This window comes from Rhinolophus hipposideros, assembly GCF_964194185.1.
Source record: "Rhinolophus hipposideros genome assembly, chromosome: 21".
In the NCBI taxonomy this organism is placed as follows: Eukaryota; Metazoa; Chordata; class Mammalia; order Chiroptera; family Rhinolophidae; genus Rhinolophus; species Rhinolophus hipposideros.
Genome location: NC_138067.1, coordinates 29,589,760 through 29,604,432, shown reverse-complemented (window position 1 = coordinate 29,604,432; position 14,673 = coordinate 29,589,760). Strand labels below are relative to the sequence as shown.

General features: G+C 43.4%; 1 protein-coding gene across 3 annotated transcripts in view; it reads left to right on the top strand.

Moving 5' to 3' along the window:
- MBTPS1 (membrane bound transcription factor peptidase, site 1) overlaps positions 1-14,673 on the top strand; it is a 60,097-nt gene that overhangs the window by 29,139 nt on the left and 16,285 nt on the right. For all 3 annotated transcript variants that reach the window (XM_081032703.1, XM_081032705.1, XM_081032704.1), the window contains exons 10-18: positions 86-237; positions 2,503-2,664; positions 6,755-6,899; positions 9,550-9,738; positions 10,278-10,450; positions 11,862-11,977; positions 12,675-12,831; positions 13,601-13,725; positions 14,406-14,483. In XM_081032703.1, coding sequence (XP_080888829.1) covers positions 86-237; positions 2,503-2,664; positions 6,755-6,899; positions 9,550-9,738; positions 10,278-10,450; positions 11,862-11,977; positions 12,675-12,831; positions 13,601-13,725; positions 14,406-14,483 — 1,297 coding nt within the window. The remainder of the gene's footprint in view (positions 1-85; positions 238-2,502; positions 2,665-6,754; positions 6,900-9,549; positions 9,739-10,277; positions 10,451-11,861; positions 11,978-12,674; positions 12,832-13,600; positions 13,726-14,405; positions 14,484-14,673) is intronic.

Here is a 14,673-nt window from a genome sequence, read left to right as displayed (position 1 = left end):
TTCTGGTTTTATTCACTGATAACCACACGTAACCTGTGAGCCCATGTGTGTTCCGTGGTGGAAACCAACCTACTTTTATTCCTAGGAGCTACCAGGAGGCTATGGCCGTGTGAAACCTGATATTGTCACCTATGGTGCTGGAGTGAGGGGCTCCGGTGTGAAAGGAGGGTGCCGGGCCCTGTCGGGGACCAGCGTAGCTTCTCCGGTGGTTGCCGGTGCTGTCACCTTGCTAGTAAGGTAAGCGTTGCTGAGCAGAGAGAGAAGGTGGTGCCAGCCGACCAGGAGCTGGTCGCTTGTCACCAGCTAGATTTAGAATCTCGCTTGTCACCAGCTAGGTTTAAAGTTTAGGAGCACATCATGGGACCTTGCTCCGGCTGTTTCTCTATCTCTACAGAAGTCCGAGTCTGTTCTTTGATAGCGGATTTTTCTGACAGTTAAGGGCGTATGTGGTAACACACTATGTAAACTAAACCATAAAGTTTTGTTTTGGAGATTTGTTTTTAAGACTTTTTTAAAGCAGTTTTAGGGTCACAGCAAAATTGAGAGGAAAATACAGAGATTCCCCCATGTCCCCTGCGCCCCCATTTTGTTTGTTTTCACACTGTGTTTGTGCTACAGCTGTATGTTATATCCAAGCAAGTGTGTTTATCAGGCAGGGAACAAAAAGTAAGCTCTTTCTCTGCCATATCCTTCATTTCCTTGGGGATTCACCTTTTAATGTTCTCTGTTAGCTAAGGAGCTGTCAAACCAGCAGTCACCATTCCTTTATAAAAGACAGTGCGATTTACTTATTCTCTTTGTCTTATTGAATCCTATCCACAGTCGGAATGGACCTTAGTGATCGACCCTTAATTTTGCAGTTAATTAAACTGGAAGAAAGTTCTCAAAGACAGTCCACCGGAATCGACTCTCGGGTGCTCTTAGATGGGCCATGGTGCCGTACTTACCGTCATGAAAAGATGTCTTTGGAACTAGCACTTATTTTATATCTTACCTCCCAAAACAACTCTTCCTGTCTTACCTCCCTAAAAATCCTCTTTCTGTCTAGGTGAGGCTTTAGTTGAGCTTTTGTGTTGCGATAACACAAAACTCTGCATATTTCAAAGTTATTACACTCTATATTAATTTTAAAATTAAAACCGTCAAATGATAGTAAATGTTTTTATATTTGAGAAAATACTGGTTCAGTCTCCCACTTAGCATGACCGTTAGCAGGAAGGAGGTTTCAGGCTCTACTGTTGAGCCTGTCAGAACTCTGTCCTGTCCAATGAGTGGGGAGATGAGGAGGGTGTGACGTTCCATCCTCAGGGGCATGTCTAAGCTCAGATATTTTCAGTGTCGAGGAATCCTTTCACTTGCCTCTCTCCCTGCAGCAGATAGAAACGAACGCCACTGTGATATTTCAGAAATAGTCTTATGGCCTGACAAAGAGCTCCTAATAGGTGCTGAGCAACCAGGGAGTGCTCCCTCAGCTGCCAGCCTCCCAGAGCTCGGGAAGGAGCTAGAAACCGACCTTTGGTCTTGCTCTGTCGGCAGGAAGCGGGGAAGATCGGTGACCACAGCTGAGCCCTGAGTAGTTCTTTTATTGTCACTGAAAATCGGTCCCGCTTTACGTGTTGTTACTTCCCCTTATGTCGGATTTCCCATCTAGACCTGTTAGAAAAACCCACCAATGTCTTGCACTCCAAGACCAACCACCATCATAGAGAAATACGTAGGTACTTCAGACAGTAAGGTTTTCTTTTTTGCTTACTGGATTTTTCTTCCCTGCGTTGAGAGGCTAAAATTTACTTGTGTTTACAATGCATCGATATGCAGAAGTGAATGTTTACATGCTAGCATTCTTAAGCAGTTGATACTGCCTAGGTGTCACGAAGTTCCTAGCCTAGTAGAGCTGACTGTTCAGGTTGGTCCAGATGCATTCCGATGATGAAACTCTCAAGGTGGCCTCCGATCTGCGCGGTTCTGGCAGGCTTTATGCACCAGGGTGATGCATCACACTCAGCCTCCGGAACAGAAAAGGCGCTGTTGGCTGTGGAGGAGGTGGGCTTCACTCAGGTGCTGTGCCCCTTGCCCAGCCCGCATCAACTTACCTCTACAGGATCCTCTGTTTTCCTTTCCTTTTCCCAGCGAGGTCACGTCCCAGCTTGTTTCCTCCTCTTGGCTTTCCCTGAGGAGCCAGTATCTCTTACCTCTTCTTGCCTCTTGTAACCTGTAAGGTCGATTTAGTTGCGTTACTGGGAAAATAACGTTTTTCTGATAAATTTAGTATAAAAAGCAGTAGGTCTTTGAGACACTGTTCTCACAAGCCATGTGGAAGGCTGATAACTGGTCACTTCCGAGGCAGGTGTGGAAATGAACACATGTTCCTTCTTATCTTGCAGAGGCCTGACCAAAGAAGCTTTCGTAGACACAAAACATGTTTGCACTTTTGCAGGTTATGAATAATCTGATTTTCACTTTTTTTATGAGAAAATGAGCAAATACTTGATTTTCCCCCAGCACAGTCCAGAAACGTGAACTGGTGAATCCAGCCAGTATGAAGCAGGCCCTGATTGCATCAGCCCGGAGGCTTCCTGGGGTCAATATGTTTGAGCAAGGCCACGGCAAGTTGGATCTCCTCAGAGCCTACCAGGTCCTCAACAGCTACAAGCCACAGGCAAGGTCAGTGTGCTCTCCTCCTGCGTGGGCCTTTCTCTGCACTGCGTTCTGAGGCTGTTTTTCCCTCTGCACAGAATACCAGTCTCCAAACGGGAACCAGTCCCTGATCACGCGACACTCAGGGCCCCTAGGGAGAGCTTCATGCTGCCGCTTGTACCAAGGTGCCGGCTGGTCGAGCTTGAACTGCTTTCCACTGCCTGATGTTCTATTATTTTTCACATGAATGGTTTAAAATAATGATTTCCTATTTTCTTTTTTACTTTTTAAAACTTTCTTTTGAAGTAATCTCGGGTGTACAGAAATTTGCAAAATTAGCAGAGTTTACCCTTTTCTGGGCTTCCTCTAATGGCAGTATCTTAGATGACCATAATTCAACTGTTAAAACTACCAGATGAACACTGATACTGTACTGTAATTAATCTGCAGCCTTTATTCCCAGTTTGCCAGTTTCGCCCGTGTTCTTTGTCCCGTCCAGAACCCAGGCCCCACATTGCGTTTAGTTGTTGTTTCTTCTTGGTCTCCTCCAGACTTTGACAGTTCATGTCTTTTGGTGTCATTCGTGACTGACTCTTTTGGGAGTGCTGGCGACTGTTTTGTAGACTGTCTCTTGATGTGGGCTCATCTTCTGATGCTTTCTCATGATTATTTTGAGGTTACATATTTTTGATAGGAAGTTTTTTTCATTTTTTATTTTGAAATGATTTTAGATTTACAGCATAGTTCCAGAAACAGTACACGGATCCATAAATCCTTCACCCAGCTTTCCCTAATGTTAACCTCTCACATAACCATAGTATAAGGCTGAGTCTGGAAATTCATGTGGATACATTACCACTGATTAATCGATAGGCTGTATTCAGATTTCACCCACTGTCCCACCCCTGTCCTTTCCCTGGACCAGGAGCCAGTCCAGCATCCCATGTTCTAGTTGTCTCCATGGTCTCCTTCATTCGGGGAACACGTCATTGGTTCCCTTCCTCTTGTTACTGGGGGAGGTCATTTGCATCATTTAGTTCAGGTGATGTGTCAGTCCAGGCCCTCCATCCAGGAATCAGATGCCAAGATGGGGTCAGCTGTCCAAGAGAGCTGTTGGGGAAGGGGGATATGAAGGATAAAGAGAAGGAGGCAGGAATGGTCTTAGGACTGCCGTGCTGACCTGATGCCTGTGAAAAGAGGTGGGAGGAAGGAGGATTGTGGAGGAAGATCTTCCCACCATGACACAGGTCTAAGTGTTTCTTCTGGTTGGGAGGAGTCCTTGCCAGAGTGACCTGTTAGAGGAGGCTGTGTCCCTCAGGATGGGCCTACCCTAGTACCCTCCGTACTCAGTCGTTGGCTGGGAGCAGCCTGGGGGAACGTGGCCCTGGCACAGACATGGTGGAGGGTCCAGAGGGCCAGCAGCTGGCGGCGTCCATCGCTGCGCTTCTGTAGCAGAAGATCCGAGCAGCCTGGCTCACGGTGCCTGCCTGTAGTGGCGTCTGCCAGCTTTCTTCATTGCAGTTACTGTTTGTCCCTTGTGACTACTCAGTGTCACGTGTACGGGTACACTTGGAGACCCTCTTGTTTCTTAACATACTTTCACTAATTTTAGTGTCCGTTGATGGTTGTTGCCTACAGTGATTATTACAATAGAGATTGCCCCATGGTGATTTTCTATTTCTCTCATTCTTCCTACATTTATTAATTGGCAATCTGCTGTAAGGAAGAGCTGTCCCTTCTCGCTCATTTATTTATTTATTCAATTTATTTTTATCAGTGTGGACACGTGAATATTTATTTGATTCTGGGTTATAAGCCAATAATATCATTGTTTATATTGTTGCTCACATTGTCTCAGATTTGGCTATTGGGGCCCCTTCGAGTTGGCTCTTATGTCTTTTCAGCATGTCTCCATCATTTTTTGAGCACTTTCTCACTTTTTGGCAGCACAGCATTTCCATGCCCCAGGCGTGGTGTCAGTTCTTTCTCCAAACAGCCTGGTTCCTTCAACTGGAGGGTGGTATTTAGAAGCCAGACCTTGGCACTAGTTTTGCTCTTGGCAGCTGTGCTTATAGTTTTTTCTAGGCCTTTTTAGCAGACAGAGCTAGGAAATGTCTGTATGTGTGCACACGCATACACACATAGTACCTATTTCTCTATATGTCCATCTGTAGCTATGCCAAAAACATGAGTTGGTCTCTCTCCGATCCCACCCATCACCACGGTTCTCAGTCTAGTCTGCCCTCTCCTTGTTTGTAATTCTTTTCTAACAGTGAGGAACCTGGCTCTCATTATCCACAATATGTTCACTGATTGCTCAGTCCTAGTATATGCATACTGAGTAGTTTTAGAGTTGCAAACACGCGCCCTTGCAAAAAATAAATATACTAGCAAATTTGCTTACAGTGATAATGAATAGTGCTTTTTATCTTTAGCTTTACAGAATATAGTCATGTTGTTTCCCAAAGTTACTTAGGTTAAGTCTCCCTCCATTCCATCAGCGTGGTGTTGCTGTTCAGTTTCCATACAGTAGAGTTCATTTGTTAGTGTTTGGATCTCTTTTTGGATTCCCTCCACGTCCTGTTCATTTCAGCTGGTTACATATTGGGTATGTGAAGCATTACCACGGCTCGAAAGTCAGAACCGCACACAAAAGTTCACCTGGAGGAGGTCACTTCCCCTCATCCTTCTGTCCCCATTTCCACCCTTCTATTCTCTCCACACTGGCTCCACCCACCCTGTAGGTAACAGCCTCATTCGTTGGTGCTTTCTTGTGTTTCTTTTTGCCCGAATGAGCAAATCCATACGTATTTTCTTAAATCCCCTTTCTAACACAGAGGATAGCATTACTACAAATATTCTTTTGTACTTTGATCTTTTTTCACTTGACAGTACCCTGGAAATGGCTCTATATCAATTCATAGAGATCTTCCTCCTTTTTATAGCTGCGTAGTGGAGATGTACCATCTTTTATTCAACCACTTACCTATATTTGGGCATTTATATTGTGTTTCCAATATTTTGCAATGATAAGCTATTGCTATAAATCATCTTGGGCCTCGTGTTTTAGTTTTGTTGGAGGTGTGTCTTCAGGACAAATTCCTAGAAGTGGGCTTTGCTGGGTCCAAGTGAAGAGCATAGGAGCTGTGTTACGTATCACTCCTGTGCCCTCCCAAAGGGTTGTGTCCATGTGTATCCCATAGTGATGTGTGAGAGCGCCTGCCTTCCCACAGCCTCGCCAGCAGAATGTCGTGTCGTGCTGGTCACTTTCTGCCAATCCGATAGGTGAGAAATGGTTGCTTAGTAATGCTGTAATTTGCATTTCTCTAATTATGAGTGAGGTTGAGCACTTTGTCTGGGGTTCAAGGCCATTTTTATACCTTTCTTGTGAAGTGTCTGTTCATTTCTTTTTCCCATTTTGTTCTGGGGTTCTTTTCGTCCCTCAGTTGTTCAGAGTTCTTTATAATTTAGAGTTAGTAACCCTTTGTTGGTGATACATAGTGCAGATCTTTTTCTCAGTTTGTCAATTGTCCTTTGATTTTTTGCCAATGCAATTTTTTTTTAATAGCTAACTTTGTTAGTCTTTTGTTATTGTTGCCGCTGGATTTTGAGTTGCAGAAAGACTTACTCTATGCTGAGGTGAAAGAGAAATTCTTCTAATTCTTGTTTGCTTCCTTTTATGTACTTGAGACTCCTAATCCATTTGGGGTTTATGCTTAGGTGTGGTGTGAGATATGGATCTAATTTTATCTTTTGCCAGATGACCATCAATTTGTCACAGCTGCATTTATTAAAAAATTCATCTTCGCCCCAGTGATTTCATGATTTGAGACTTTCAGTCCAAGGCATTCACTGGGGCTGGTCACGTCCTTATTCTCTGCCAGCCACAACCACCAAAGTTCCAGAATTGCAGAAGGAAGGAGGTGCTGCCCACACATCCCGTTGTTTGTACAGACAGTTGAGGCAGACTGGCCCAGTGGTCTTAGCGCAGGAAGCATTTCAAAGCCAAGTTCCCAGATGCCTGCTGCAGGCAGGCCCTTCTAAGGCTCAGGCCTGCCCTGCTGACTCTCCGTGTACACATTGGTGTTGTTTTCTAACGCTATGTTCTTTGTTTCAGTTTGAGCCCCAGCTACATAGATCTGACCGAGTGTCCCTACATGTGGCCCTACTGCTCCCAGCCCATCTACTATGGAGGAATGCCGACAATCGTCAATGTCACGATCCTCAATGGCATGGGCGTCACAGGAAGAATTGTAGACAAGGTGAAATTGCACTCTGGCTAGTGGTGAACTTAGACCTGGCCCAGACCTTTGTGCCTTAGCTCTTTCCCCTGAAGTTAAAACAGGGATGATTCTCTCCTGTGTGGGGTGCTGGGGTATTGGAAGCAGTGATTTGTTTTCCCCCAAATCCTTTCCACATAAGTCAGGGATAAATTAATGCAACCAATTGGCTTTTTTTTTTTTCCACTTTGGCATTTTGAGTTTGTCTCCTGAATCAACTAATTGCATTTGATTCCTCATCTTTATTATTTCCCACCTATAATTAAAGACCCACTTGTAATTATTTTATTGCTTAATGAGCACAAATGGGCCTTAGCGTTTAGAAGGCATGGTCTTTTTTGCATTTTGTGTTTATGATTTTTTTATACTTACTGCATAAACGTCAAAAAAGTAAAGGCTAGGGAAAGAGAACAGAAAAATCACTTCCAGCCCCAGCTCACTAACACAGCCACTATTTTTAAAATATTCTTTTCCAACTCTTATCTGAAATACATATTTTTTGTTATCTTTGTGCAGCAGGCAAATATTTAGTATTTTTTTTCAGTTCTCCATCTTGTAAACATTTAAAAACGTAACTATACATACATTTAAAAGTAGCACCAATGTACTTTTTCATGGTTGTTTAATAATACATAAAACTGTCAAGTCGTAATTTGCTTACTATTTCCATAATTTGCTTACAAATAGGTAGTTTTCAAATATAAACATTTCACTGAATATCTTTGCATATACAGTTTTCTTTTCTTCTGAATTATTTTCTTAACATAAATTCCCTGCATTGGAATCCTGAATCAGGGGGTGTGGACATTATTACGGCTCTTTGCTGCATACTACAAAATTCTCTCCAAGACAAGTGACACCATCTCACACTGCTGCCAGTGGCATACAGAGGGGCAGTGTTTCCACGGTGCCTGCCCTGGGTGGAACATTTTTTTATGAGGTTTTTAAAAAAATGAGATAAAGTTCACATACCATAAAATTTACCCTTTTAAATTGTGCAGTTCAGTAGTTTTTAGTAGTGAGTAGTGATGCAACCATCACTACTATGTAATTCTAGAATATTTTCATCACCCCAAAAGAAACCTTTATTTTTAGTCACTCTCCATTCTTTTTCCCACAGCCCCTGGCAATCTCTCAGATACTTACTGCTCTTTGGGTTTATCTGTTCTGAACAGTGTATATAAATGGAGTTCTATGACATGTGGTCTTTTGTGACTGGCCTCCTTCACTCAGCAGCATGTCTTTTAAAGGGCACTCGCGTCCTAGCATGTGTCAGTGCTTTGTTCCTTTTTATGGCTGAATAATATTCCATTGTATGGATAGACCTTATTTTGTTTATTCACCAGTCGATGGACATTTGGTTTATTTCTCGGTGTTTCATCTTTTAACTTTAAATTCAGAGGGTAAAATGGGGTACCTTGTTTAATGTGCACTTGTGCAGTTATTTGTGAGGTGGCTGTCTTCAGGTTTGTTTACTAATTGCATTTTCTCTTGTGTGAAGTAGCTTTTCATTGTCTTGGCTCCTTCTTATACTGGAATTTAGGTTTTCTCTATCCATCTGAACAAAATCTTTATATCATAGACAAATGAACCATTGTGTTTTGTGCAAAAAATTCCCACAGATTTATTGTTTAGTTTTCTCTTTAATGCAGTAGTAGGTTTTATTTTAAGGGGGAAGTTCTGTAAAAATTTCACATTTTCATCTAGTTGAATTTTGATCTTTTGTGATTTCATTTGTTTCAAAAATTAGAAACTTATCCTTTCACAGACATAATAAAAATCTCAATTTTATTTTCTTTTATGCTTGTTAAATATGTAATTTTTTTCGTGTGTTGAGTTAATTTGATACGTGGTATAAGAAATGGATGAAAATTAACTTTTTTCTCAATTGCTAACCAGTGATCTCAAGAGCGTTTATTAAAAATCCCTTTCCTTCCTCATTGTTTGGGATAATGTATCCTACAAATATTTCGTCTTCTTTTTCCAATTTGTTTTTAATATGCTGACTCACTTGGGGAGTGTATTGTTGCTCTCTGGCTTGTGAGGGAAATAAGTAATTGAGATTACTTTGAAATACTGGTTATTGATGGCCTCCTCTCATGCTTCCCTTTTCGCTTTCCTCAAAGCAGGAAGAAACTGAAAGGGCAGTCATCTTGACAGTCGAGCCAGCTCTTCCTCTGGGAGCACCATAAGCCTCTATCTACCTGCCCAATTACTGGCTTCAGAATTTGGTGACAGTTTTGCATCCATGATTCCTTTCAATTCGTGTGATGCTTGAAGCCTTCGACTAATTGGGATCTCACCTCAAATCTGAGTGTTTTCATTTATTTACGTTCTCTATCAGATAAAATTTTTCCATCAAAACGTGTCCCTTTTTGTTTTTTGTTTTTTTAAGCTTAGGGAAAAAAATTCTCTTTAAAATTGGAGTCTGTCAGAAATAGTGGGATTCTAGAGTTTTCTAGTGGATAATGTTCTAGACATTCCATAGGCTCCTTTGGGTATATGTTGCTTAGTATCTGTGTCTAAATTTCATTTTGCCTTATTTAAGATATGAAGCATTTCTCAAAAACCACTGTAGGTCATTTAGGAATTGAGCATTTCACCTTAGCCTTTGCTTGTTTTTCTCCTGCAGCCTGACTGGCAGCCCTATTTACCACAGAACGGAGACAACATCGAAGTAGCTTTCTCTTACTCCTCGGTGTTATGGCCTTGGTCAGGCTACCTGGCCATTTCCATTTCTGTCACCAAGAAAGCGGCTTCCTGGGAAGGCATTGCACAGGGGCACGTCATGATCACCGTAGCTTCCCCAGCAGAGGTGGAAGTAAGTGCATGCAGGGAGGGACTGGTTTCTCTTGACCTTCACCCTAGCCTGCTGGAAGGGAGGGACAGGCTGAAGGCCTAGGGTCTCGGATTTGATGCACAGTTTGCAGACACTATTAGACTTGAAGGCCCTGGAGCCTGATTCCAGGGCATATAGAGCAGCTGGATTTGAAATGCCCGCTCGGTAATGATAGTGCCTCCGATTCTGTAGCTGAGCAGCAGCAGATAGGACTATTCTGTGCCCAAGTTCAAGCTCAAAATGATTGCAGAAAATGGGTGTTCTCTCAGGGAATGTAAGGTGAATCCTATGTAGCACTCGTGTTTCAGGAACAAAGTGCTTTGAATTTTAAGTCTCAAACTCTTAAAAGAAGATTCTGAATGAAATTAGTTGTGATAAGTGAAGGTTCCGTTTGTTGTTTTAGAAGTTCTTGTTTTCAAATTGTTAGGGTTACATAATAGAAATGACTTTTTAAACCCAAGAATCTGAAAGTTTCTTCTGAGCGTGAGGGGGGTTTCAAGTTTATTTTGTTTAATTTTTAGTCAAAAAATGGTGCAGAACAGACTTCAACAGTGAAGCTGCCAATTAAGGTGAAGATAATTCCGGCTCCTCCTCGAAGCAAGCGAGTTCTGTGGGACCAGTACCACAACCTCCGCTATCCACCCGGCTACTTCCCCAGGGATAATCTGAGAATGAAGAATGACCCTTTGGACTGGTGAGCAGCCAGCCGCCAGACGCGACGCTCAGCAACACGCAGTCCATCCGCAGCAGGACGGGCTTGTTGTCCCTTTGGGGAACAGACATTGCTCTTCACTGAGCCTGGGCTGCCACGACCCCCCAGACTTTTTAGGTCCTTGTTATGCTTTTAAGGCACCCTGCAGTTCTCCTTTCAGACTTTCATAATTGTGCAGTAAAAACCCTTGAATTTGTCCTTAATTGCTCTCTTTCCCTTACTTCTGTAGAATCAGCCAGCAGATCCTTTCAGTTTTCCTTCCAGAACATGTCCTGACTCCCGCCCTATATGGCTGCCACCTCTGTTCCCACTCTCATTCAGGCCATTGTCATCTCTCGCCTGGACGGTGTCGGTAGCCTCCTGATGAGTCACTGCTGCCATTCTTGCTCTCTTAAATCCCGTTGTCCGTGCAGCAGTCACCTAAAAACAAATTCTGTCACAATTTGCTTAAAACTCCAGTGGCTGCCTGTCTAGACTTGTTTGTGTGCCAGACTTCCTGCTGTGTCCTCCTCAAGCCTCCAGCCCCTGCCCTCTCACAGCCCCTCCAGGGCAGCTGGGCTGAGTCTCCTAGCCCAGGTGCCAAGTTCATTTCTGCCTTAGTGTAAGTAAAGGAGTTGAGACTTGACCCTGAAGGTGAGGGGAGAAAAAGAGTCTTGAAGATTTGAGCAGGACAGTTGCAAAGTCATATCTGCTCTTTATAAAGATGTCTCTGGAAATCAGATTGGAGGGGCTCAGACCAGAGCCAGGTAGACAGAAAGTGGCAGAAGTTTGTAATGGCCCTGGGCCTGGAGAGGAGCGCCTGGGTTCAGCCCTACTGAGGAGGTGGACTCTGAAGGGCCGAGAGGTGACGGGAGGCAGATAGAATGACCGCTGGGTCTTTTCATGGGACGGTGGGGTAGGCAGCTTACATAGAATGTACAATAGGGAAATGAGCACATTTAGGAGGAAGAGGGATAGCAAGGTGATGAGCAGCAGTGATACGAGGTGAAGTAGACGTTGCCGTCTTAGTGCACTTGCCCCCTGTGGCTCGTTCCAGCACATCTGTGTTTCTGTGCTGACTCTGTCAACTGCAGGTGGTTGCTAACCATTTACACATAGGCCACCACTAAAGTGATGCTTCAGTGTATTTCTTGGGCCATTTCTTGTCATTTTATCTCCTTCGTGCTCGTGCCATGTGCATGATTTCTTATCACCCATTTTACATGCTAGCCCAGAGAAAGCTGGTCTGAAAGGCCGACTGCTGCTTCTGTGCCAGTGGGCGGGCCTCCCCAGGCCTCTGCTGGGATGGAGCCGTGCCCTGCAGAGGCGACCAGCTTTCAGGAATTAACTGGTGAGGTAGCCTTTGTTATGAGTAACGATTGATCCTTCAGCGCCGGCGCTTGCTGTTTTTCAGGAATGGTGACCATATCCACACCAACTTCAGGGACATGTACCAGCACTTGAGAAGCATGGGCTACTTTGTCGAAGTCCTCGGCTCCCCCTTCACGTGCTTTGACGCTAATCAGTATGGTGAGCAGTACGGAGGTGCCGGCCAGGTGTTCTTTCTGCTTGCGTGGGTGTCTTGTGGAAAGTTTGAAAGGCGAATCACAGTTTAAATGAGAGGCCAGCAAAAGGAGCATGCGTGGGGTCTCCTGGTCCTAGTGGAGGCCAGAACAAGGCGCCAAGTAGAACAGCCCTACTTACTGTGTTTCCAAAAAATAAGACCCAACCAGAAAATAAGCCCTAGGATGATTTTTCAGGAGAACATCCCCTGAACATAAGCCCTAATGCGTCTTTTGGAGCAAAAATTAATGTAAGGCCCGGTCTTATTTTCGGGGAAACATGGTAGTGGTGACAGTGGGAATGTTCAGCTAAAATGCGACACTGTCAGGATGATGGGGGACAAGGACGTCTGCACAGTTTTATTTATTTTTCATTAAAAGCAACTCCAGCACTCATTGTAATTTGCTTCTTCCCAAGTAAGTGAGATGTCTTTATATTGGGCGTCACAAACGAAACAAGGCCGCAGCCAGCTGCTGTCTGTACTGCAGGGCCCTGATCTTTTCTTTTTCACTCCCTTCTAAAGCGGTTCAGGGGCACAAACCAAAGCGTTAGAAGCCAGGTACTTGAGGTGTGGATGCCAGTAAGAGACCATTTTTGTGAAACAGTGAGGCCCGCTGTTCAGAGGTGAAGTCTCTCCCAGCCTGGCACTTTGTCCCTCCCCCAGGAACGCTGCTCATGGTGGACAGTGAAGAGGAGTATTTCCCTGAGGAGGTCGCCAAGCTGAGGCGGGACGTGGACAACGGCCTTTCCCTCATTGTCTTCAGTGACTGGTACAACACGTCCGTTATGAGGAAAGTCAAGTTCTACGATGAAAACACGAGGTACTGATAGGTGCTGGTACTTGGATAAAAAGTTTGCCTTTTGGAGAATTAAATTCTGCCTCGAAAACACATAATGTGACCGTTTGGGCCGTTGGTGGTCTTTTCAGCTGTGAGAGACAGGTTCAGATGCTTGGTTAGCGCAAGATATCTCTTCATGTAGTAGAGATGTTCTTGAAAGCTACTTGAAAGGGAACAAAATGCTCATTGATTCCAAGTACTAAGTTAAAGGGTTCGTTGGCTTTCCTTGTTCATCTTAGCTATTTGAGCTTTAAATTTGTTTAGTTCTTTTCTAGTCTCTCATCGCTCTATTACTGAATCTATACAAATTTAACTGTTATTTAAAGAAACCTTCCAGTAAGTTAGTTATTAATCAAGGATTCCCAATGTATTATGAATATGTCACCCCTATAATAGATTTTGGATTTTTTTCTTTAGGGTCTGTGATCAACTTCAGAAGCTTCTCCTCTCTCTCTTGTTTTCTTTCTCATGTCTTTTCCTTCACTGACCTTCCCGAGGTCCAGGCTCTAAATGCAGTGCATTTATGTTATATAGGGTGCATTTCATAAATTTGGCTTTGATGTACTCTGCACAGCGGCTGAAGCATGTACGTTATAGTACTGCTCACACCCACACAGTTAGTTTCAGCTGAAAGCTGAGTGTGGATGGACTGGTTTCTGGCAGAGGAAATTCAGTTTCATTGTGCAGAGAGTAAGTGTATGTGGAGTGTTTTAATTCCTTCCTTTTTTGTGCCTCCTTATCACATTCACAGGCAGTGGTGGATGCCAGACACTGGAGGAGCCAATATCCCAGCTCTGAATGAACTTCTGTCTGTCTGGAATATGGGGTTCAGCGATGGCCTGTACGAAGGGGATTTTACCTTGGCGAGCCATGACAGTAAGGTTTTGTGTTTGTGTTTTCGTATTCCAGGCAATGCAAGAGCAGATGCAGTGTGTCTTTGAAGTCTAAGTTTCAGAGAATGGTGTGATTCTGGAAGAGGCTGGGGTCCGTGGAGAGAACAATTCCATGTCCTCACAGTGGACCGGAAGCCTGGGTGTTAACCACTCTCGTCCAGTCCACATTTTTCAAATGGAAATATTGTGTGCAAGCATGTCTAGTTTTAGTGCCATCCGTAAGGTGCTCCGTATCCCGTGTGTTCCCAAATAAGACACACCGCATCGATTCCTGATTTTTTTATAAAATTGTGTTTATGAAATAACTTTGCAAATCTCATTTAAATAATTTCCCCAGAGTAGTTTTGGGAGCTAGTTTCTAGAACAACATCTTGAGCTGTTGTTACTACTGATTCTGCTCGTCCTGACTTAGTTGTTTCAAGTCTGTGACAACTCTGACTTCTGAAATCTATTCAGAGCCTTATATTAATAGCGTTTTTTAACTTGAAGTTTAACCTTGTGGTTTAAGTGTGACCAGGCAATAATAGCAGCTCCTCTCTTACAATTTACAATAATCTTAGAAAACGTATAATGTCTAAAGAATGCATTTTAGGTAAACGAGTAGCTATGGATAAAATGTTCCATGTTTCTATGGTCTCATAACTTTGAACAACTATTTTCTAGTGTATTACGCATCAGGGTGCAGCATCGCGAAATTTCCAGAAGATGGCATAGTGATAACACAGACTTTTAAAGACCAAGGTGAGGCATTGCTATTCATACGCTTTTGTTTTCTTCCTTCCTTTTTTTCTTTTCAATAATGGTTTTATCACATATAATTCATGTACCGTAACATATTCACCCTTTAAAGTATACAATTCAGTGATTTTTAGCGTATTCACACAGTTGTGCATTCATCACCACTATCTACTTCCAAAACGTTTTCTTTTCT